Source organism: Neopsephotus bourkii, unplaced genomic scaffold (assembly GCF_033783945.1).
Source record: "Neopsephotus bourkii isolate Nb327-2 ecotype Australia unplaced genomic scaffold, CSIRO-AGI_Nbou_v1 NB_659, whole genome shotgun sequence".
Taxonomy (NCBI): Eukaryota; Metazoa; Chordata; class Aves; order Psittaciformes; family Psittacidae; genus Neopsephotus; species Neopsephotus bourkii.
The window spans coordinates 10125400-10150293 of NW_026901158.1; the positions used below are offsets into that span (position 1 = coordinate 10125400).

At 54.6% G+C, this 24894-nt stretch overlaps 1 protein-coding gene across 2 annotated transcripts; it reads right to left on the minus strand.

The window, feature by feature from the left end:
* Positions 1 to 2749: 2749 nt before the first annotated feature.
* Positions 2750 to 24894, minus strand: TRAF2 (TNF receptor associated factor 2). 2 transcript variants are annotated; one of them, XM_061353027.1, is made up of 10 exons: positions 24733 to 24894; positions 23215 to 23435; positions 22577 to 22655; positions 22123 to 22221; positions 12435 to 12506; positions 10424 to 10498; positions 9405 to 9752; positions 7302 to 7479; positions 3916 to 4064; positions 2750 to 3217 (listed from the first exon to the last, which is right to left on the minus strand). In XM_061353027.1, the coding sequence occupies exons 1-10, from the start codon at positions 24748 to 24750 to the stop codon at positions 2999 to 3001; spliced, it is 1458 nt and encodes a 485-aa protein (XP_061209011.1). In that variant the 5' UTR covers positions 24751 to 24894; the 3' UTR covers positions 2750 to 2998. The 2 variants fall into 2 exon arrangements, with proteins under 2 accessions (XP_061209011.1, XP_061209012.1); XM_061353028.1 differs by lacking the exons at positions 12435 to 12506; positions 24733 to 24894.

A 24894-nucleotide genomic window follows, 5' to 3' on the forward strand; every position in this document is an offset into this window, starting at 1 on the left:
ACTAAGCTCTGGCATCAGTAACACACTCCCGGGGCAGCTGTGTCCATGGCTGGTGCTCTCGTGGTCGCCTCCCTCCCACGCTACCCAAGTCGGGGCACTTTAGGTTCTCTTGGTATGTTCTCTGTGAACGGGTGTAGGAGCCCATGGGTGGCCACCGGTCCCTCCTCTGCCTGACGTGACAGTTGAATAAGCTTCTGCCTGGGTTTGGAGATGAGGCCCCAACGCTGGTGGAGCTGCAGCACTCGGACCCGTGTTGATCATTCTGGCCCTGAGGCTTTTCTCACTGCAGCAGGCACCTGAATGTGAGGGTCTAAAACTCAGCTCCTGCTCTTGCCCTGGCTGGGATGGGGCGCAGGAGCTGCTCCTGGGCTTTGGGAAGGAGCCACGTTCCTGGCAGGGCTGGGGCCTCCCCTGAGCATGGGGCCAGTTGTCTGCCACTCCCCTGGGGTTGCACATAGACCTCGTGGAGGCAGCAGGCCCTGTACTGATGCACACCGAAGGCTGCAATAGCTCCTGTGCCCTTCAGCAGGAGGGTTTGTGCCCCAGCAGGTGCCCAAGGCTTTAACCACAGCCCCTGTGCTCAGGTTTGCTGTCATTGTAGGGCTTCCAGAAACAGGGAAGTCCTTTGTGTGTGCACAGGCTCCACACCGAGCGCTCGGTCCAGTCACACAGCATAGGAACAGCCTCCACCTTCCTCCTACCCCAAGATTGTGCAGTCTGCTCCTCGGCTCAGTGTAACAGTGAGCAGGGCACTGAGGGGTTATGTTTGTGCTGAGTTTTGCTCTTCACTATGGCATTGAATAAATATTCTGCTAAAGCATCTTTGCAATGTGAGTTTGTTTTTCTGCTGGAGCAGAGCTGGGGCCAGAAGCATCATCCTGCTGTGCCTGTGGCTGCTTGGGGCACCCAGATGGAGCTGAGCAGCTTGAGCCCACCTGCCCTGGGCTGTGAGGGGCAGGCAGGAGGCTGTGAAATGACCCGAAGAGAGGAGGAGAATCACAGAATCCAGGGATGGGGCATCCTAGAGCAGCTTGCTCCAAGCCCCTGTGTCCAACCTGGCCTTGAGCACTGCCAGGGATGGGGCAGCCACAGCTTCTCTGGGCACCCTGTGCCAGCGCCTCAGCACCCTCACAGGGAAGAGCTTCTGCCTAAGAGCTCAGCTCAGTCTCCCCTCGGGCAGGTTCAAGCCATTCCCCTTGGCCTGTCCCTACAGGCCCTTGTCCCAAGCCCCTCTCCAGCTTTCCTGCAGCCCCTTTAGGCACTAAAGGGGGCCTACAAGACATCTGGAGAAGGAACTGCACAACTGGGAGGGCAAAGCCATCAAGTTACACTCGTGCTGTGGGTGCTGAAGCAGCTGTGAGCTCCCTGGCTGCTTCCCCCACCCCTGCAGGGCTATACCCATGCTGGGTATATCCTGCACTGCTAGAGACCCAGTGGCCCATGAACCAGCCAACACAGATGCTCCTCAAACAGCTTTTATTGGTGGTTCTGACCAGTCTCCATCCTCGAGGAACAGCCTTGTTCCTGCTGCTCGGCTGCGCTGGGGCTCCATCACCCAGCCAGCCCCAGCCCCAGCCCCAGCCCCTGCACCCAGCTCAGGCCACGCTGCAGCCACAGCACTGCAGGGAGCAGCTCCTGCAGCAGGGACCGGCCTGAGCTTCACCCCCACCTTGGGCTCTTCCACCCTTTTCCAGGCCCATGCTGAGAGGGGGTGACCGAATCTGAACCTTCCCCCCCTGCCCTGAGCTGGTGTCTCCACAGGCCCCCCCCCGGCACTGCTTGGCCAATGGCAATGGGTGTCCAGCACCCCAAGAGCAAAGCTGCATCAACTCCCACCAAGCCTCTTCCCCCCCATCAAATACACTCAATTCCCAACAGCTCAATGTCCAGAAATGGTTTTCTTCCCCATTTCCAGGCCGGCAGCTGCCTTCAGGCCTCCTCTGTTGGAAGCATGTGTGGGAGTTCTGGGGTTGTTTTGGCTTTTGTTTCCTCCTAAGGCAACACACAGGGTGAGAGCAGCAGCTGCCTGTAACTACAGCAGAATGCCAGCGGCTGCATCAGGCAGGTCCCTGCTGCTGCTGGAGCAGCAGAGTCCATCCCAGCCCTGCATGCACAGGTGAAGATCCACATGGAGACTTCCAAGCAGGGCTCAAAGCTTGACCCATAGGAGCTGTGAAGGAGTGTGACCACCCCCTACCCCGCTGCCCACCCTCCTGCCCAGAGCAGCAGCACAAGCGCTGGGCAGGCTCCTGCACCCTCACTGCAAGCACTCTGACCTCCAAACCATCCCCTGGGGCATGTTCAGACACCGACCCTGATGCGGGAAGAGAAGACAGCAAAGCCTGGAACCCAGCCTGGGTACCTGCCCCTCCAGAGCCACTCATGGCCACAGCAAAACTGGAGGAGCTTTAAGCTCCCTCTCACCCAAAGCAATCTGATTCTATGCTGCTAAACCAGCCACCAAGCACACGGCAAGAGCCACGCTCGGGGCAGCACCACCCTCTGCAGACACCAGCGGCACCACAACAGCGGTGGAATCCTCACCCCTGTGGCCCGGCTTGCACCGAGCCGGCTCCCGGAGCTCCCAGAACACATTGATGGCTGTGGGCTGCTGCACCGAGCCTCCACACCAGGTGGAGCCAGGGCAAACCCCTCTTTCCCTACAGAGCACTGCAGGTGTGCGCTAAGGGCGCAGAGCAAGAGCTGCGCCGGTCCCCACGGGGAGCCCAGGCAGCGGCAGTTCACACACCCGAGTCCCTGCGGTCCCTTCTTGTTCCCCACCAACCGTGAACGTCCGCCCAAACATCTTCTCAGGAAGGTCTTGCGACACCAGGGAAGAGGGTTCCCATCAGACACCTCATTCCCACCCACAGTGAAGGTTCCTTTCTGGGAAGGGCTTTGCCCCTTTCCACGTGTTGCCCCCTCCTTGCTCCGAGACCTGCCTGAAGTGCAGCACAAAGAGGGCTGGCTCTGTGGTCACTGCTCCTGGAGGTGAGGGTTAGAGGCCCGTGAGATCAACGATGGCTTTAATAAAGATGGCATCATCCCGTACGTAGGAGTTCTTGGCTTCCATCACGGAGACGGGGCAGAAGAGGGGGCAGCCACTGGCAATGTTCATTTCTGTGACCGGTCGCTGGAAGGATGAGGAGGTCACGTCGGGTCGGAAGGCGTCGATGATGTGCTCCCGGTTGTTCTGGTCCAGGAGCATCAGTGTTACCTGTGGGGAAAGGTGGAAACACACACACGAGAGTGATGAACAAGCAGCACGTGGACACCCAGTGACTGGAAGCCTGTGAGATGTGCAAGCACCAGCACAGCCACAGCCCAGCACACACCTCCAGCCCCAAGAAACGCCTGAGAGCAGGGCCAGGGACAGCACCACCTCTGCAGAACCCTCCCCACATCCTGCCCCGTCACTGGAAACTTCTGGTGGCAGCACAGGGCTGTCACCCTGACCTGAGAACCTGCACCCACGGCGCTAACTCCCAGCACCAACACCCCCCGTGGGTGTTCTGTCACCTCCGTGCTGATGTCTCCCATCCTCTCCCTGCACCAGAACCTCATGGGCTCAGCCCTGAAGTGTTTCACAAACCCGCAGCTCCCAGACCCACAACGTGAGCTTCCTATAGGGGTTGAGCATCAGCTGCACCCTGAGCAACGGGGCCATTCCCCTTCCCTCACCCTCAACTCCCGCAGAGGCTCCACTTGCCTTCAGCCACGCTGCTGCTCCCCTGCCTCAGCCTCTGCCCCCTGTGGCACACTGGGTGCTTTCAACACCCCATGGCAGCCAACCCATCACAGCCCTTCCTCCTCCTGCTCGCCAAGCAGGCCACAGCAGTGGCATCTAGAAGCCTGAATGGGTGCAAAGCTAGAGACACACACTGCTGGGCACGGTGGGCTCTGTCCCAGACCTACCTTCTGGTTGAAGGGCCACCGCAGCAGCGCGTCATTCGGCCCCTTCATCACCACAAAGAACAGGGACAAGTGGGTCCCGCGCCCGGTGCCGTCCCCGTTCAGGTAAACGCGCAGACACATCTTGTAGCCATACTTGCTCGTGTAGAAAGCTGTCAGAGGCAAAGCAGACACAGGGAGGGTCAAAGGCAGCAAGGTTGGCACCAGCACGGTCCTCTGGATGCTGAGGACTCTAACACTGGATCCTGGAAGAAGCCAGGTCCAGGTCTCAAAGCACCTGAAGCATGGAGGTGGTCTGGAAAGCCACCAGGTACAACAGTTAGATGCCATCTTAGACTGGCCTGGGGACAGCCCAGGGCCAGGCAGTGCCAAGGCCCTGGTCTAGCTGAGACACTGCAGCACAGAGCAGAGCTCCTGCCCCCAGAGGCACAAGCATCCTGGGCAGGAGCTGAGTGATTCCCAGTGTGCCCTCCCAGACACACCTTGTGCAGCTCATGACACCAGTGCTGGTGAGCAGAAGCAAAACCCCTGACTGGGTGTAGAGCATCCTCAGTGCTCACTGCACCCTCTTTGGAACCTGTGGCTGCCCCATCCCTGGCAGTGTTCAAGGCCAGGTTGGACACAGGGGCTTGGAGCAAGCTGCTCCAGTGGAAGGGGTCCCTGCCCGTGGGAGGGGTTGGAAATAGAGGAGCTTTAAAGTCCCTTCCCACTCAAACCAGCCTGGGACTGTCAAAACCGGCTGCCTCTGGTGGGAGCAGGGGCTCGGGGACATGAGCTTTGGTCTCCTGTTGGATCCCTGCCACTCCGCATGGCACGGGCACAGCCGGGCACAAGCTCTGGGATCTCATCTGGGAACGCCCATGTTTGACACCAGACCTGTGTGGGGTCCCAGAAACACCCCTTGGGAGGGGACCTGCCCCCAGCTGCCCTCACACAGGGCCGGGGCTCAGCTCACTGCAGGCATGGGGCAGAGCTGAGCTCATTCACAGCAGGGCTCAGTGCACTGCTATGAACAGGCAGAGGAGCAGCAGCACATCCTGTGACTGCCACTGGGCCAGGAGCTGGGCATGGGGCTTTGCCACCACCTCCTCCCAGCACTCCCCACTTGTCCTTCCTCTCCACCCCAGGGCTCTCAGGGCAATGCCACCCTCTGCTAGTCCAAGCAGAGCATCCCCACTGCCCCTGGGGCTCCTCAGCACCCCTGTAAACCTTTGAGCATAAAGCCAGGCAGGGAATCAGAGGGAGGATGGCCCCACAGGGGTGGGAGCACCCAGACATGGAACCAGGCAGAGCACTGAGCACCCTGCGCACCACCCCAGCAAAGGTAAAGAGCATCAGAAGCAAAGCAGGAGCCCAGCAGGCTGCCAGCAGCACCAGACAGTTTCCAGCTGGATCTTCCCTTTGGCCTGCCCCTGTTCAGGCCCCCAATGAGCCTTTCCCGTGTGCATCTGCCTTTTTGAACTCGTGATTCTGCCCTTTGCAAAACCCCGTGGTATCGGGGTGAGCTCACAGCGTGAGTGAGCAGGAACTCTGCTGAGGAAGTTGTGACACTGATTTCCTCACCTGGATGTTTAAATGCAAACCAAACACACCCATTTCCCTTGTTTGTCCCATTCACAGCCTCAGCCTCTCTCCTCTCACTGACTCCCTGCAGACTGAACAGCACCAGTCCATCGCTTCCCTTTCCAAGGTAAAACCCCACCTCCACAACAAACGTTTGTTTCTCAGCCCCATCTCCCCAGCTAAAGCAGCAGCAATGAGATCTCTGCTCTGAACACAATTGGCTGCTGCAGGGAACAGGGCCTTGGACTTTGCACTTGCGAGATAAAGAAGTGCTGCCTTTTCCAGAGCCAGTCCTGGCGTTGGGCACCTTCACCTCCCACCCCCCCACCACATACGAGACATTCATCAGGAGACTGCAGACACCAACCAGCACCATGAAGCGCTTCTGGTGCCTCACGAAGGAGCTTTTGCTTTGATGGAACAGTTTACAACAGCCCTGAGCCCTGCTCCTGCTGCCAGAGTATCCTGGAGCCTGGCCCGCACACAGCACAGAGCAGGAGGCACCAGTTCTGGGAGGAACCAGGCACTCAGAGCATGCGTCTGGATGGACAAAGCCTCCTCAGTCAGAGGTTTCAGCCCTTTCCCTCCCTTGGGCTCTGGCACATTCTGCTGACCTGATTCTCCAACCTAGAAACCCCTCCCAGCTGCAGGGATGCAGATGGCATCGGCTCGTGTGAGGCCTGGAGCCGGGCACAGTGTGGGATGCCCATGGCCAGAGGAGCAGAGTCAGCTCCATCCAGCACCTCCCTCCAACCCACTGTTGCTGAAGATGTTCAGGCCAAGCAGCAATGGAGCACGGTGTGGGACATGGGCAGGCTGCAAGAGTCAAAGTCCTTTCAGTCACACAAACCAGATTTGAAGCAGGTTTGGGAAAGGGAGGCAGTGCCTTTCCTGCAGGGGTTCCCAGGCTGCTGCTGACTGAAGGAAATGCCTCTGTATGCAGAGTGTCAGCAGCACTGCAGCTCCCATTGACAAGGGGAATCCTTTTTTAAGAGGAAAAGGCCTCTGAGCAGCCTCCCTCCACAACACAGACGTCAGAGTAGTTCTGAACCAATTCAGCTGCTTTCATCCCGTGGCCCAGCCGCAACAACAGCACTGGGAGCAAGGTACCTGCTCCACACATGCACACAGCTCTGGCTGGTTCGAAAAGCTCTCCAGCACACTTCAATCCCAGTAACTCCTGCTCAGGCAAACCCCAACTCCCCTCTTCAACCATTCTGTTGTGAGATGAGCTTCCCCCAAGCAAGAACTGTTTGAAGAGATGGCCTCATCTCACAGCCGCCAGCCAGGGAAGTTCTTCCCCCAACAAAGAGGCCAGATCCCAACCCACTGCTCACTGTCCACCAGGTCCTCCTTTAGGAACAGGAAGAACAGTGGGGCTGGAGCAGCTCTGTGAGGACAGCTCCTTCCTCCAATTTAAGCACTTCCTGGGTGTGGATGTGCTGAGACAATTTAGACACTGTCTCTTCCACCACCACATTTTAGGCACTACAATGTATTGCAGGAGCTCTAATATATATTTCCTCCCTTCTTTAACCATTTTATTGCTGGTTTTATGGTCTCTGAATATTACTGAAGGGTTATGATGGGCTGTTCCAGAGCTAAGAGGGTTGCATTCTGCATTATGAGAAATCAAAAGGGTTTTCTGCAAACAAAAAGAGCATCATTTCACCACCAGCTTTACTTTGCCCACTGCTAAAACAGAGCTGCTCAGGGTCCATGGGGAAAGGAGAAGAGAACAGAAGAACATCTGAAGGGGCAGCATCCCCCTTTTCAAGGACATCCCCACAAATCCCACACCCAGCTGAGACACAAAAGGCATTAACCTGGGGAGAAGATGGCAGGAGAGCAGCCTGTGATGGCCTCCTGGCGCTTCCGGGCAAACTCCGTTATCTTCCAGATGAAAACACCATCGTAGGTGGAGGCTTCCATGTTGCGGATCTTCTCCTCCATCTCGGCCATGGCCAGATCTTTGAGCCCAATGCTCCTTTCCAGCTGCCGGACCTGCTCAGTGGGAGACAGGGTTAGAAACAGGTACCACTGTGAGACCCAAGAAAGCCAGTAGCCACCAGCATCCATCACTGGAGAGAGGCTTTGGACAAGGAACATAGGGACAGGACAAGGGGGAATGGCTTGAACCTGCCCGAGGGGAGACTGAGCTGAGCTCTTAGGCAGAAGCTCTTCCCTGTGAGGGTGCTGAGGCGCTGGCACAGGGTGCCCAGAGAAGCTGTGGCTGCCCCATCCCTGGCAGTGCTCAAGGCCAGGTTGGACACAGGGGCTTGGAGCAAGCTGCTCCAGTGGAAGGGGTCCCTGCCCGTGGCAGGGGTTGGAGCTGGAGGAGCTTTAAGGTCCCTTCCAGCACAAACCAGGCTGGGATTCTGTGATCCCCTTCAGGGTGACTCTTCAGTGTGAGCTGTTCCTCAGAACCGACAGTGGTCACAGGAGGGACAAACCTGGCATCAGAAGCTGATTCACTGAAGCTCCCTCTTGAATTCTGTCCCTCCACAGAAGATCCATTGATCTTCTGCTCAGTGCTTGAGCTCCAAACTTTTCCACAGCAAGTGGAAAAATTTGCCAGCAAGAGCTTCATTACCTGAGCAGCCAAGAAGTGCTGGGGGGTGAAACTGATGTGGCCTATTGTGTACAGGGGGGTTGTACAAGGGGGTTAGACAAAATGTACGGGGGGGGGGTTGTACAAGGGGTACTGCTTAAGTTATAGCTGGCTTGCCAAGCTTAGCAGATGCCTTATCAGGCAGTACCAGGACAGAACCTCCTAATGAGGAGAATAGGGGGGTTGTACAAGAAGATACTGCCTAAGTTATAGCTTGTTTGACAAGCTCAGCAGATGCCTTATCAGGCAGTACCAAGATAGAACTTCCTAACGAAGAGAATAGCTCATTAAACCAGTTGGACATAGACCAGACCCATCCAGCTCCTAAAGAGCATGCGTGAGGACCAGAGGTAAAAAGTTCAATCCTGAGGCAAACTCGTTTACTTCATCTTAAAGACCCCTACCCACAAGAGGAAGACTACTTACTTCATCTGAAGACCCCTGCCCAAGACCAGCAGGAGGCACTGCGCATGCGTGGAGAGCCTTTTAGCTCATTATAATACGAAGCGGGGATAGAATATGAATATGTATAGGCGTATTGTGCAGCCTAATACATATGTATGACTTTACAGGATAAATGTAGAAGGAAAACGGCACTGAGGCACGCATGCCTTTTGGAGGACCAATCCCCCGTGCGTCTTCAGCTGAATAAAGCATACCTACTTTACAACTTTAACCAAGTTGTGGAGTCTATTCCGCTATCAGGGGGGACCAACAACTCAGCACTGTGGCAAAGCTAGACTGAGAAGAAGCTACACCCAGCCCCCAGGGTCTCCAGAGGGTCAGTCACTCCTGGCTAACAGGATCACACCAGTGTTGGCAGCTCCCCTGCTGAGAGCACAGGTACACTGGGAAGTGCACAACTCCCAGCCTGCAGTGCTCAGCAGTGCCTGGGCTGGAGCATGCTGCTGGGGACAGCTTCCTCACGCCTCCAGACCGTGTCTGCCACAACGCTGCAGTGCAGCACTGATGACTACACTCCTTTAGGAAGGTCTAGAAGCAGCCCCATAGATCCAGAGTGATGCAGTGGAAAGCTGGGTGCTCTGTCTCTCATTGGAAAACCTCATCCAGGAACAACATCTCAGCATCTGCACAACTCGATTACTAGCAGAGATCTGAACGCTTTATGCTTGTCAGTTCAATCCCTGTCTTTTCCAGGAACCTTTTAAGGGTTGGGCACGGGCACAGATGATATCTTAGTCCTGCCCTTGGGATATGTGGAGTTTCAGGGCTGGTGAAGCTTTGCTAATAACATGGGAAGGAAACAGAAAAAGCCTCTGCTCAGGGTGCTGGGAAGCCCAAGGCAGTGCTCACACACCTTGTTACTCAGCGTCTCGATCTTCTTCTGGTCCAGCTGATGCTGCCGGTTGTAGGCTTCTGCTGTCAGAGACACTCTTTCCACCTCCCGGTTGAGCACACACACAATGTTCTCAAAGGTCACAGTTTTCCTCTCAAGGGCCTCACATCTTCCCAGGAGCTCCAGGGACCTGGAGACCTCCAACTCTGAGTTTCCTGCCAGCACTGGGGCGCTTTGTGATGAGGAAAGGACAGGAAGAGGCTTCAGGTCTCCAGCCCCAGCCTTGAGGCTGAGCACAAAACTCAGCAGCATGTAGAGATGCTCTGCCAAGCACTTCCTTTCGTGTTCGAGAAGCTCTTCTTTTTCCACCTACATAAAGAGAAATACATCCCCCATTCAGCAAGCTCCCCCTACACTGTCACCATCCACACAAGTCCCTCCTTGCAAGGTCACAGCTTAAGATTTAAATTATAAAGGGTAAAAACCGAATAAAGATAGTTAAGAAAACTGGTTTGGGGATGGGGTTTTTGTTTAGTTTTACAGATGCTGCAGCTCACATACAAAGTGGATGCTTAATGTTTCCCCAGCTGTGCACACTGCTCTGCTCTGCTTTCCTCTGGTACTCCCCAGAAGGGCTCTATCAGATGTACTCAACAGCATCGAAGGACAAAGACTCATGTAATCCCCCGGAGGAGGGATTTGTATGAACATCACCAATAGGAGCTGGAAAACTAAGTCACGTGGAGAAATACTGGCCTGGCCCCAGTCCTGTGCTTAGAACTGAAAGCAGCACAAACCCCAGAGCATCAAAGCACTTGGAGTGTTCCCCAAAAGAGGTTTCCTTCCACAGTGAGCTCATTCTCTGGATACATCAATTCTGGACAGCAGGTGATGTTAAGCTCCATGTGCAAAGGGTTTGAAACACCCCTTTGTTCAAATACCTGAATGCAAGCATCTGTTTGGACAACAGCAGTTTGCAGGTTACTAACACTGGAACTGAAAACAAGCCCCAAGATGAACATCTACACATGAGCTCTTACCACCTCAGTGCATCCAACAACCTCAAATCTGCAAGGCACTTTAGATCTGCCACAACTCTTCACATGGTCCCGAAACTAGAAAGCAAGGAAGGCAATGTTAGATCTTCTGTGCCCCAGTAGCTCCCTCTCCATCTTGCTGGTGTTTAGGAAACTGAAGGTGCATCCTAAACATCCATGCCACTGCTAATCACTCACTGCCCAAGTGCACGGTTACACATGGACACTGTCTGCCATCAGATATGACTTTGACTATAATACAAATCTAGTGCTGACACCTGGAAGGCAGGTTTTTTCTCTTGATGGCTCACTTCTCACCTCCATATGCACGAAAGAGAAAGCAACCAGCACAGGTACATGTTATGGATGCTGAACAAGCTTCACTGAAAACAGAGGAAGGGCAGGATCAAGAATGACTCTGTGAAGCAGACAGCCATTAGATTTTGTAGACTTCACATAACCCTTGCTGGGACATGCCACAGCTTCCAACTGATCATTACACATCTGAGAACAAAAAGCTTCCCACTGGTCCTTCCTGAGCACTTACAGCACTTACTGCAGGTCCAGCTGTGCAAGGGCAGGAGCTCTCTGGGTTCAGCATTCCCTTGCAGGGTGCCAATGACACCACACCTCACCTTGCCTGACCACTGCTGTGAAGAATCAGGGAATCCCAGACTGGTTTATGTTGGAAGGGACCTTAAAGTTCCAACCCCTGCCACTGGCAGGGACACCTTCCACTGGAGCAGCTTGCTCCAAGCCCCTGTGTCCAACCTGGCCTTGAACACTGCCAGGGATGGGGCAGCCACAGCTTCTCCGGGCACCCTGTGCCAGCGCCTCAGCACCCTCACAGGGAAGAGCTTCTGCCTAAGAGCTCAGCTCAGTCTCCCCTCTGGCAGGTTCAAGCCATTCCCCTTGGCCTGTCCCTGCAGGCCCTTGTCCAAAGCCCCTCTCCAAAAGAGCCAAGGCCAACAGTGGGTATTGCTACAGAGAAGTGCTGTAGAAGCACCCCCCAGCTGCCAAGAGGACTCCTTTGGGTTCCCACACAACGCATGACTAATGCTAACAAGCACTGGCACATCATCAGGTTGGGTGTGATACACCTCTCATCATCGTATAGGTGGTCTGTTCTGAACAACCACCATATTCCACATTTAACACCTACATCTGCTACAACAGATGTCGATTAAAACTGTTTTTAAACCACTTTCTTAAAGGCTTCTAGATCCATCTGGCTTGCTTAATGAGTTAGGTTACAACACTGCAGAGAATCAACTGAAGTTTGGAGAGGGATAGAAGAGGGAGTTAATATTTACACACAGGACACATCACCCACTGGAGTCCTACAGGAATCCAAGCCCAGTTAGTCTCTGCTGGGCTCCAGTTCCAGCCTGCAGAACAGATCTGTATCCCCACACCCCAGTGCAAAGCCCTTCATTACCTCCCCATTTAGAACTCTTTGCTCATCTTTGTAACACTTCTGTCCCCCCCTGCACTGCTACAGGGGCCTCTGACAGCACTACTCAGAACCTTTGCCCATGGAAGGCAGGAGAGTTTCACATAAATGTGCTTTTTGAAGGTGATTCCCAAACCCTTGGTTTCCCAGTTTTGAGCCTTGCCCAGGAGCCAGCAGCACGGATTCCATGACACCATTCATTAGAAATTCATTCATTTAGCTGGGCTCCCTTTCCATAAGTGCATAATTCCGTATCACCTGTGGGTGATAGAGCCACGGAGCCTCTGCACCCTGACGTGGCAAACACACTGCTCCAAGAGAGGTGGTGCTGGCAGCACTAACACACAACTACACGTGCCATGGGTCATGTTCTCACACCCAACCAGCATTCCGAGCCTTATACAAAGGTCACACCTGCACTAATAGCCACCACTCGTTTCATACACCCCACTTCCTAATTAATGGTCCCAGTTTCCCTCCTGGCTCTGCGAACACCAGTGTCAGCCCCTCAGGGCTCCAAACCCCACCACAGCACACAGATCTCCAGCAGGTGGGGGTTACCTTCTCCCTTGGGATCTTCTTCCCACAGCCTTCACAAGTCAGCGGGAATTCAGGGCAGACTTCATCGTGAGCCTGTAGGAGAATTGACAGGAAATTGTCCTCTAAAGAAGAGCTCCAGTGAGGTTGTGTGATGAACCCAACAATTCAACAGCAATAGTTTCATACATCATTACAGAAGAGCACCGTGCTCCACCACCCTCCACTCCAGCCTCGGCTGTGCTGCTGATGCAGATGCTGACTCACCTGTGTGATCTGCAGGCTACCAGATTTCAGGTGCCTCTGTAACCTCAGCCCCAGTTTAAAGCTGCTATAATCATTTCTTTTTATATCAAATTACTGCTTTGATGAACAAGATAATCAACAGGAAGCTCCATTTATGGCTCTGCCAGGAACACCTATGTTTGGGCAGGTCGAGTGAAGGAAGCCTCTATCTCAGCAGGATCATTTTGTGTAACTGATCCCCCGTGATGGTTATCAGAGGAGCCATGACCCAGAGCCTGGTCATCACTCACTGGGTGAGCTCTCTGCTAGCATCTTCACATTTGAATCAGAAAACCATCTTTTTACCAGAAAGAACAAACCAGTTTCATTCCCCAGTCCCCACACACAGGCCAGAGCACACACACACTGTGTCTGGCAGCCAGAGGAGCTGCACAAGCGATTGGGGCAATGTGATACTCTGAACTCAGCAGACACCAGTGTCAGTAGCTAAATTGAGAATGCCAGAACGTGCCTCTGCTTTCTGTGGCATTCCCACTGCTCAAAAAACACAAAACCCAGCTGGGACAAGGCACTGCAAATGCCATGAACATGCAGTTCAATATTCAGGTTAAAAGATAAGTGCAATGAAGTATCCTGCTATGGTAGTAACAGTGGGGGGAACAAACACAAACCCCAGAAACCCATCCACAACCCCCAGAAGCATTCATACAGCAGCCACCTGAAGCCAGATGCTTTGGAAACGTGGTCACATTTATTCTTTACTAAACCAAGTTACTGTCTTGGAGGCATGGGGGGAACCATGCACAGATTTAAATAGTTACCACATCAGAAACTGGAAAGTGAAACCCATCAGCGGCTCAGGTCTGGCTTCTTACTTACTCTCTCCTTTTTATACCTCACATGAGTGGCCAGACTCAAGGCCTCGCTGCCCTGTCCCTGCAGTGACCTGGGTGGTTTCGTTTGGGTGGGCAGTGCTGCCTGTCCAGACCCTGCTTGTGGAGGAGGAGGAGGCAGAGCACCTTCCTTCCTCCCACTCATTCCAAGGGGCTGAGCCCTTTCTTCTTCCCACCCACTGCTCTCATGTTCTAGAAACACCAGATAGCATCATCCCCAGGACCCACGCACCCTGGCAGCAGAACAGACGCTGTGGCTGAAGGAGGAAACTTTGCTGCAGAGACAACTATTTAAAACAGGAGTATTTAAACTCAGCTTCTCCTGTGCCAGTGTGCCAGGTATGAAACTACCCCCCCCCCCCCACCGCACTCCCCACGTCCAGCAGTTATCTAAACCTTTGCACCATTGCCATGTAGCACCCAAGATGCAGGCAGGGCTGTGAAGCTTGCCCAGCTTGCAGCAGAAGGGAACCAGCCCCACATAGCTAAGCTGAAAGTGCAACTGGTCTATGGGAAGTGTTCGAGGCGCTCAGAAGCATTGGCTTGAACCCGCACAGAGCCAAACCTCCCAACAAACATTCCTGTATAAACAGTTTCAGGCCCTTCTGGAATCCCCTGTTCCTCCCCCCCTCGATACAGGCATCTGAACAGACGTGATGGTATTGCTGCAGGAAGAAATCCACCGCACCCAGAAGCTGGAGCAGGGGCTGGCATTCAAGCCCGATCTGCTGCACTCCCTCTGCCCTAGGAATGGGGCAATCCTCACATTTACACCTTTCCCAAGCACACATCCGTGAGCTCCTGCAGCAGGGACAAGCCTCTGAGAGTCAGGCAGCTGCTGTAAAGGGGCTGACAACAAACCTGGAGAAGGGGCTTTGGACAAGGGCCAAAAGGTACCGGTACAGGGTGCCCAGAGAAGCTGTGGCTGCCCCATCCCTGGCAGTGTTCAAGGCCAGGTTGGACACAGGGGCTTGGAGCAAGCTGCTCCAGTGGAAGGGGTCCCTGCCCATGGCAGGGGTTGGAGCTGAAGGAGCTTTGAGGGCCCTTCAAGCCAAACCAACTTCTCTGGGCACCCTGTGCCAGCGCCTCAGCACCCTCACAGGGAAGAGCTTCTGCCTAAGAGCTCAGCTCAGTCTCCCCTCGGGCAGGTTCAAGCCATTCCCCTTGGCCTGTCCCTACAGGCCCTTGTCCCAAGCCCCTCTCCAGCTTTCCTGCAGCCCCTTTAGGCACTGGAGCTGCTCTAAGGTCTCCCCTTCAGGAGCCTTCTCTTCTCCAGGCTGCCCCAGCCCAGCTCTCTCAGCCTGGCTCCAGAGCAGAGCTGCTCCAGCCCTCGCAGCATCTCCATGGCCTCCTCTGGACTCGCTCAAGCAGGTGAATCTCCTAAATACAGTCCATTAGTCCCCTCCAAGCATGGCAACAGTGACCATGAGCACAGATAAAGCTGAGGCAGCAGGAAGGGAGCAATGAAAGGGAAGGAAAACTAACAGGAGAGCAGAGGAGAGGCAGCTGAGGTGGCACCGGGTGCGCCAGAGCACTGCCAGGGCTTTGGCACTCTCCAGCTTCAGAACTGCCATGTCCAGCAGGCAGCTCCTCTGGCATCTTACCCTGGCTACAAGATAGAGGGTGGGCTCACAGAACTGTGGAGAGACCCTGAGAATAAGCCTCCAGTGCCTTGGTTGCAAGGGAACACGAATCCCTTGTGACAAGGAGCACGAGCTGCTTTGTGCACCTCTCCAGGTCCCCAGGGGCTCTAGAGCCCCCAAGACAGAATGTGCCACACAGGGACATCCTGCTCCTCTCAAGTCAACGTGCCCATCCATGCTGTGACTCCTCCTCTTCAGGGGTGTCCTAAGGCTGGTTAAGGCCTGCTCAAAGCTTTCCCCACACATGGGCTTAGCTACCACACACATGGTCCTTGTGCTGCTTCATGGAGCCCAGCAACACAAGGCTGGGAAGCAGGAGCCCTGTCTATAACTGACAGTGCCATCTGAGAACAGGAGCTTTCAGAGACTGTCACATCAGTTGGTACCCGACACAAACTGCTCCCTTTGCTGGGACACGCTGGGCACAGAGGTCCAAGCAAGTTCACTTGGCATCACAAATAACTAAACCTCAAAAGAAGTGACAAAAACAAAGATGATCCCACCAGTAACTGCTTGTGGCTTCAGCCCATGGCAGGGGGTTGGAACTGGATGAGCTTTAAGGTCCCTTCCAACCCAAAGCAGTCTGTGGTTCTGTGCATGTCAGTGATGACATGGGAAACCATCATCACCTTTCCTCTGCTGCCCAATGCCACAGCATCACAACTGAGGACAAGGACTGGCAGCAGGGATGCTGTGGTTCCCAACAGCTTCCCTCACGCCTCTCTCCAGTACAGTAATTTTTGCTTTCAGCATTAAGGGGTTTGCTCACCAGCTCTTAGAGCTGATTATACACATTTGATCTGGGATTTCTTGGCAGAGGGACACAAAGGCAGCACTTCACACATGGAAAACATCTGAAAGCAAGAGCAGGTTTTGAAGAAGGCTGAAGGAACAAGAAGCATCTGAAAACAGCAGCGGGTTTCCTACCGTTTCCTAAACCAGGCTCTGCTCTTCCCTGGTTGCAAGGCAAGACCCCAGTGCATTTTAGATAAGCCTGAGCTTGACCCAGCCCCATGGCCAGCAGGATCCTGCACACTGCTGTGCTCCCACCTCCATGTGCCCACTGCACTGCAAACCCAGAACACTGAATCCACTTGCCAAGGAAATTAAACATTACAGCATTGGGACTACCCCAAGTCTCCGTGGGCTGACACCTAAGGGAGGTTCACAGCAACTGGGAACGTCTGATGAGGGGATAACACTGCGGGTGTGCTAGGCTACAGTTAACAGCTACAGTCACACTCACATGAAAGCGCCCAAGACATGATGTTCACATCTAATGAGGCCCCTGCTCAAGAACAAACTGCCACCAGGGAGGGGACCCCAGGCCTCCCCTCACACTCACAGAGCCAGGCTCCCACAGCAATGAATTCATCTCCCACAGCGATGTGACAGCTCCCACGGCAGGAAACACTCGAGGCACACCAAGAGCCAACCAGGTCCCAGAACAGCGCCGCTGGAGGGGTCCCCCTCTCTTCTAGCAGCATACAAAGCTTCACCTCCATTGCTCACATCACAAGGGACAGTCCTGGGATGGAGCCTCTCGGTGGCCTGCCTGACCTGCACGCTGGACAAGGTGGTGGAGCTCCAGGAGCAGAGGCACCAAAGGTGGACTCCTTTGCCTCGCAGGCAGCACAGGGAGCAGGCTGTGAACCCGACTGTCACAGCGTGAGGCTGAGAACACCGCTGGCACCCAGAGAGGGGGAGCTGAGACAAAGAGTACAACTGGGACACGTGCCTTCCACGTGAAGTCGAACCTGTGGTTTCAAACCCCCTTTTTCCAGGCTGGCCAAGGCCCAGGGGTGTGCCTGATCACAGCTTTGGCTCCTGCCAGACATGTGGAGCCCAAGGAGCATCCCCCTGGGGTGCTGCCCCACATCCCCCCCAAGCTGTGCTCAGACTGAGGGGTTTCATCACTGCCTAGAAGTGACACACAGCTCTCACCTCAGAGCTCCTGACAGCCTTTTGCTCTTCAAGGAGCAGATGCTCAAAGTGCTCACTTACTGGGCCACGACAAGGCTGAGCTGGTTTTACAAGCCAAGGGCAGACCATTTCCAGCCGGGGCTTTCCAGCTCCCACCACACGCTGGCATTCCCCATGGCTAAGCTCCCACTACGGGCTTGGATGAGAAACTGCCTCATGTCTGGGCAGCCAGATACAGAAACTGCTCTGGGGACTGTGAGGGAGGCTGGGGTCTGTCTGTGGGCCCCAATTCCAGCTCTGGAAAGGAAAGGTGTCAGATCCCTTCTGCCAAAGCAGGAGGTGCTTCTGGTCACCTGCATGTACAAGTCAAGGGTTCCCCCATAAGGAAGTGATCTGGTCTTGGGGCAAATTGCTGGTGAGGTTGGGGCTGGCTGCAAACCACCCCCCAACACATGCCATGACCTGGAGCCAAAACCTTCAGAACAAACTGTAAATGCTTACTGGATTTTAAAAGGAAGGGTTGTCACCCTCTGCCAGCATCAGTGTGTGTGCTTGCCACAGTGCTTAAAATGCCATATCCTGTGCACACAACACTGCTATAAACCGCTCAGAATACACCTTGGAGGCAACAGGAGCCAGGTGAAGCAGCTTCAAAGACCAGCAGCTCTGTTCTAAGCAATGTGCAGAAATCTGAAGATGAAGCTTTCAGCCTAAGCTGAAAATCACCACCAAAGCCTGTTGGGATGCAGCATGGAACAGTGAAGACCACGAAGCAGGAGGACCCCCTGGCTCACAGGCCCCAGCAGCATTTCTGAACAGGAACAGTTTCTCCACACAAAGGCTTCTCCAGCATCTCCCAGTAGGAACACTAGGTAGTAAGGCACTGCCCTGTTACCCTGTCCTCCTTGTCTCAGGAAGCCATATAGCCCCAAAAGGGCTGCAAGCCTCCTCTGACACCACAGGCTTTGGAGTAACATCTTCTGACATTCTGCATCTTTCACAACCTTCACCTGAAGTGAGCTCTTCAAAATCAAGGTGACAATAGCCTCCAAGGAGAACATACGCCTTCCAGCTGGACCAGGGTAGGTTATCACCACAGGTGACAGTCCCTGTCCTCATTTGCTGAGCAAATCTGTTTCCTGAGACCCCCCACACCTCAAAACTCCTTTTAAATACTGATGTCAGGATTAAACTTAAAACTTAGTTCTCCTTACAAAACCTAGACAATTCCATCACCTTCTGTCTCAAATGACTCTGTATCTCCTGAGATGAGCAAGCCATGGTTAAAACCTCTGTTCTGGGCAACAAATGGAATCGCCAAGGCTGAACACCCGCTGCAGCCCCCTCCTCCCATCCCATGTCCTGGGGGACAGGGGACAGGGTGGGGAGGGGGGATAAGATGAAGAAAGGGAGCAAGTGGTAGGAGAAGGCACATGAGAACTGAAGATACATTGATAAGCCAGAGCAAGGTTGATAAAGCAGAGATGTGGCCAACTGGAGGTACTGGAAGGCAAGAAAAGAAACAGGCCAAAGCTGGGAAACATCAAACTCCCTCTCCCTGGGCACCACAGGGCAGGTTCTCTTGGACTTTCCTCTTGCTGAAAGGGGCCAGTTTTAGTTTGTACAACCCTCCTCAGACTTTCCACCTGAATCGAAAGGCTCCTGCCCACAGCTTGCTTTGCTCTTTGTACACTCAGGCAGACTCATTGGGAAACCCACACATACAGAGAGATTACTGGTTAGAAGGAACCCCCCTCAGCCCCGCCACGAGCTGCGTTACCCAAATGACATGTAATAGTTACAAAATGTGAAAAAACGAATTTATAACCCCAGACATGTGCTCAGCATTGAAGTATTTCCTCTGCTCCACACAGCTTCAACCAGAAATGCAAGTCATGCCCAAGCAGATTGCACGCTCTGTTCTGTATGTCCCTTTTGAGACCTGAACTTTGGCCTGCCTGAAGAGAAGCAAAACTGCCATCAGCTTTATTAGGTTTTGAAGCTGAGGGGCCAGAGCTTTCCAGCTGGAGAACATTTTCTTTCTTGTTCGTGCCCCGATGGGCTCAGCAGAGCAGGAGGGAGGGCCTCCTGCAGTGTAAGTGGATACAGCAGCTGGGCAAACCTCCCTGGCCACGAACACAGGGGTTTAAATTAGCAAACAATGAATCTGCTCTCAGGGACTTTCCATGTCCCGTCGGAAATAGCACAGCAGCGAGGGACTTTCCAGCGCAGAGCTGGGGCAGGACGTTACACACACCGATGGCTACGGGCCCGCCCTGCCGGGGATGAGCTCGGCACTAAAGCAAGGAGCCTGGCCACGAGGCTGGGGCTGACACTAGCCCCCAGCACTCTGAGCCGCTCTGGGCTAACGCAGATGTTCTGACGTCTCCATTCATCAGCCCTCCCCAGGCACACACACCAGGGCTGCCCGGCCTGATTAGATGGCACAGCTCCTTGGCAGGCAGCTGGCTGGGAGGAGAGAGGACCCGAGCCAGCGGGTGCCTCCTCCCACCAGTTCCCAGGAAAGAGGCAGCTTTTCCCATGAGGGCACGAAATAACCTTCCCCTGTCAGACTGAACAGGGAGGTGCGACTGTGTGAGAGCCTCAGCCCCAGGTGAACGGGCCAGTGCTGCTCCGAATCTCCACTCCCCTTCCCTCACACAGAACTGCCCCGCCACTAACAAAACCTGTGACAGCCACAGTCACTGCTGCAGACCCGCAGCCCAGGCACCCCCAAACCCACCTCTGCTTTGGTTTAGCAAAGCACTAAACAGGAACCTTGAAAATCAGGTGGAGAGCTTAAAAAGAGGCACTTGATCCAGATGCTCTTCAGTATTTGGACAAAAGATTCTGGAGCATCACACACACCTGCAGCCTTGCAAGACAGACTTCACAGAATCCCAGACTGGTTTGGGTTGGAAGGAATCTTAAAGCTCATCCAGTCCCAAACCCCTGCCACGGGCAGGGACCCGTTCCACTGGAGCAGCTTGCTCCAAGCCCCTGTGTCCAACCTGGCCTTGAACACTGCCAGGGATGGGGCAGCCACAGCTTCTCTGGGCACCCTGTGCCAGCGCCTCAGCACCCTCACAGGGAAGAGCTTCTGCCTAAGAGCTCAGCTCAGTCTCCCCTCGGGCAGGTTCAAGCCATTCCCCTTGGCCTGTCCCTACAGGCCCTTGTCCCAAGCCCCTCTCCAGCTTTCCTGCAGCCCCTTTAGGCACTGGAGCTGCTCTAAGGTCTCCCCTTCAGGAGCCTTCTCTTCTCCAGGCTGCCCCAGCCCAGCTCTCTCAGCCTGGCTCCAGAGCAGAGCTGCTCCAGCCCTCGCAGCATCTCCAAGGCCTCCTCTGGGCTCACTCAATCAGGAGTTACCCCAGGACACCTCATTGCCCTTTTGAACTTCTAGTGAAGTTCTGCTGACTCAAGCCTGCATTCAAACACTTGCAGGATCACACAGGAGCACGTTTGACAGCTGATGGTTTCTGCTGAGCTCTGCAGGAACTCTTTAAGACATTTTGTAAACCCAGGACAAACAGCTCAGAGTTGCTCACCAGTCACAGCACAGCCACCAGCACTGGAAGCTGCTGAGAAGCAGGATTCGATTTAGTTAACGGAGCTGAGCTTTCTTACTACAATCACCATTCTGAACCCTGCAGTGGGAATCAGATTTCTAGCCACTGCTCCAGAAAGCAAGCCTGGGTCAAGCAATCTGCAGGCCCCAACAGCACAGCTCCAACCTGGAACCTCATTAAAACACACTGTACCCTGAAACACAACTCCCAGACTCTCAGTGCTGCATGGAAGTGAAGCTTTAGCCTGACATTTATTCAGTCATCCATCCACATCACGAACCACTTCCAGATCTGTCACAGTGAGGGCCTCACAGCAGGACAACCATTTAGCACCCTACATCCCCTCATCTTTTGGACTTAACTTTCAGCGTAAAGAAGCAGAAAGTTCTAGAGAGCAGGACAGGAAAGCAGGGGTGCAAAAGCATCAGCATCTCTGTTAATGGGCTCAGCAAGCCAGGCAGGATCCACAGCTTCCAGCCACCCTGCAGTGGCATCGCAAAGACAATCCAAATGTTAGCCTAGACCAAGGTTCTAGTCACACATCTCAAAGCTCCATGAACCACAGGGCTACAGCCTTTACCTAGGGCAAGTGTCAGAGGGAAATAAAATCTATTCCTTATCTCAGGCCCTGCACGTGGTGGTTCTTCCGCCCCAAGAGGAATGACAAAACTGTCCCTTATGGAGCACCAAAGTATATATCCATTCACAACTACCAGTGCATTTCAACAACAGAGATTGCCACAGCAGAGGTGAACTGCTGGAAAGCACAGGGAACACAGCATCCACTGCCATCCTCAGCTCAAAGACACTTCTCACAAAGCACCGTTTAGCTGTACACATGCTAACGACCAAACACCCCCAGCCACAATTAAGGCCTGGATTGAAAAGCTGGTGGGCTCCTTGAGAAGAGCAAGAGTCAAACAACCACCCTGTCCAGCAGGATCCTGGCCCAGAGCAGCTCAGAGTGAGAGCTGCCCAGCCAGTGACCAACAGCCAGTCCCACAGCCCTGGCAGCTATGGGGCTGCTGGCTGGAAGCAAGGTCATGGCCAGGCTGCTTTCCCCAAGCTTACGGGTCTGAAGCAGGTCTTGGGTTCACACAACACAGGGAACTTCACAACCACCCCATGGCACAGCACAGCTGCTTCACAGTTTGCTTGTCTTTCTTTCATAGCAGAAAGGAGTTGGAGATAGTGAGTGGATCCCATCAGGGAAGGGACATGCTTGGTGCCAAGCAAATCTGACACGGTTTCAGTTCAGCCTGTGTGCTCAGCAGGGCACGCACCCCCAGCACAGCCAAGAATATCCCAGCTCATTGATTAGTCCATGGAGTTAACAGCTCCCACCACCACCATCAGTGTCCAGGAAAACAACCTGAGCCTTCCCCAGACACAGAGGACAGAAGAAGGACACAGACATCACAGGCCTTGCTCTGGTCTTTACCTCGTATTCTTTAATAGTGCCCTTCCAAGTGCAGCCACTGTTAATACAGACAGCAGGCAGACTTTCCACCTCCCGACGAGCTGCGTTGTCTGGGAAAGCCTGAAATGGAAAAAAACACAAGCAAACCACAAGCATTACCGGGGCTGCAGTTTTGGTTTGGTCTCTTAATTCTTTCTCAAGACCAGTTGCCCATCCCATTGCCACATCACATCCTCAGAGGTGTGCTAATGGCGAACACATGGTTATTACAGCGTTTAAGTGGGCCACCACCACTGCAACATGACCTGGATTTCAGAAGCTGGGGAATGCACCACATTAACCAGAACTCTTACTACAGAAACAAACATTTCCTAAGAAGAAGGGGTTCTATGAGCTTGGGTTTTAAACGCAAACTGCACATGGTGTCAGTGCCATCAGAGAGCTGCTCGAGTTTTCAAAATGCATTTTTACTTACTGAGCTTGTTTCCAAAATCGAAATTCCCTCTTCGAAGATCCCCTCCTGAATGCAGCTGGCACACTTCTGAGGTCCAGCACTACCAGACAGGAAAATAATCATCAAACACAACAACAAGAGACCAAGTTATCATTTAACAATAAAGCGATTTCTGGTAACTTTTTTGCCTGTTCTGAAAACATCCCATTGCGCCTTTGCTCAGGGGTATTTCCGATTCCCATTTCTGACTCTGGCTTTTTGTTTCTTCTCCTGATTAACCATGGATTCCACTTCCCTTATTCAAAGGCAGAAGCGAGGCAGAGCACCAGGAAACTTTTCCAGCAGCCAGCTTTGGCACAACTACCACATGATGACTTTTAAGAGCAAGTTCCTTCAGTGGCTGTGATGGAGAGTGAAGCAGATGGGTGATCCACCCGGACGGGCACCTGAACAGCAAAACCAACCCATGGGATCCTGGAAAGGGAACTCTGAAGCACCTCCAGAACAACAGAACAAGTCAGAGACCACACATCCCCTTGAAGACGATCTGATGCTGCACCTCAACGCAGCTCTCTCACTGAAAAAGAAAACTTTTCTCTCTTTTTCTGCTTGAAAACACCTTTCCAAGCATTTTGCCATCAGACCGAAGGCACAGTTACCTTATAATTTTCTTGAGGCAGTAGGAGCAGTAGCGGTGCCCACACTGCGCTTGGAACGGGCGCCTCAGTATGTTCTTGCAATCGGAGCAGAGGTATTTGACCTCCAGTTTCGTTCCCAGGATCTCCTTTGCAAATCCTGGCTGGTTGAGATCCAGAGAGCCCGGAGGGGTGTTGTTCGCTGCTGCCATGTGAACGAAAAGTTCCGGCTGGACCTCCAGAGCCTGGAAAGAAACACATTTTCCCTTTGCATTACAAGTGGCTGGTGGCAACCTTTCACATCACCAGGGTGCTGCTACACTGGCAGCCAGAACCCATCTGCACAGGGATGTCACCAGGAGCCTGCCTCCACTCGCTGAAGAACGCGGTAAGAAACTTTACAGTTAACTTCAGAACTAAACCCAGACCAAAGGTGGACGGAGCTCACTAAAGCCCCTCCGCGTTTATTGAGATGCGGCTTATTCGGGCAAATCCGGGTTTCTGCCCCAAAACACTGTGAAAAGCCGCCTTAAAGCTGATCAGGAAAGAAACCGCCTCAGTGCAGCAACCCCTGCGGGGACCCGGTGTGCTGACCCCCGGTGTGCTGACCCCGGCCTCCCGCAGCACCCGGCGCTACATCCCACGGCCGGCCGAGGGAGCCCTCGGAACCTCCCGCACGGCGGCACCGAGCCCCTTCCCCGGGAGCCCCGCCAAGGCCCCGGCTGCAGGAGGGGCCTGGCCGAGGCGGAGCGAAGCGCAGGGCAGACCCCGCCTCCCCCGCGGCCCGGCCCCGCCGCCCGGTACCGGATGGACTTGGGGGGGGGCGGGGGGGTGACAGCGCCGCACTTACCCGCCGCCTCTGTCCGCGCCCCGCACCGGAAGCGCCCCCAAGGCCCCGCCTACCGGATGCGTGTGGCACGCCGCGCCCCACCGGGACACTCCCCCTCTGCCCCTCCCGGCACCGGCACCCCAAGTACGCGCACGCACGGTCCGTTGCCCCATAACCCCCAGCCGTCACCCTGTCACCCCTGCCCAAACACCCCCAGACACACATACTCATCTACCCCATATCCCCCACATTGTCACCCACCCTGTCATCCCCCAGACACCCCCCATCATCCCCGCCGCTGTCACCCCTGCCCCAAGCACCCACCAGACACCTTCACACTGTCACCTACCCCCATCGGTCCTAGACACTCTCACACCATCACCCACCCCATAATCACCACATTGTCACCTACCCCTGTCACCCCTCGACATCCCCACATCCATCATCCCCCATCACTCCCACAACCCCCCGCTGCCACCCCTGCCCCAAACACCCCTCAGGCTCCCTCTCACTGTCCCCTCCCCTTAGCACTCCCAGTCACCCCATACACACCATCACCTCCCCCGTGTCACCCCCTCACACAGTCACTCCCAAACCCGACCTCCCACCCTGACCCCCGCCCTGCTCCGCCGTCCTCCGGCAGAGGCCCCAGGTCACTCCCGTCAGCTTCCTCGGCTCATTCGGTCGCTCCGGGGCGTCGGACGCCTCCTCACCTGGGCACAGAGCGCCATGGCCACCGCGTCCCTGCAGGGCACGGCGGGGAGCGGACACCGCCGCGGCAGGGGAAGGCCGGGTGGGGACAGGCGGGTTCCGGTTTAATAGAAAATAACCGAATGACGCGGGGGACAGGCGCTGAGGTCACGAGAGGTGATTGC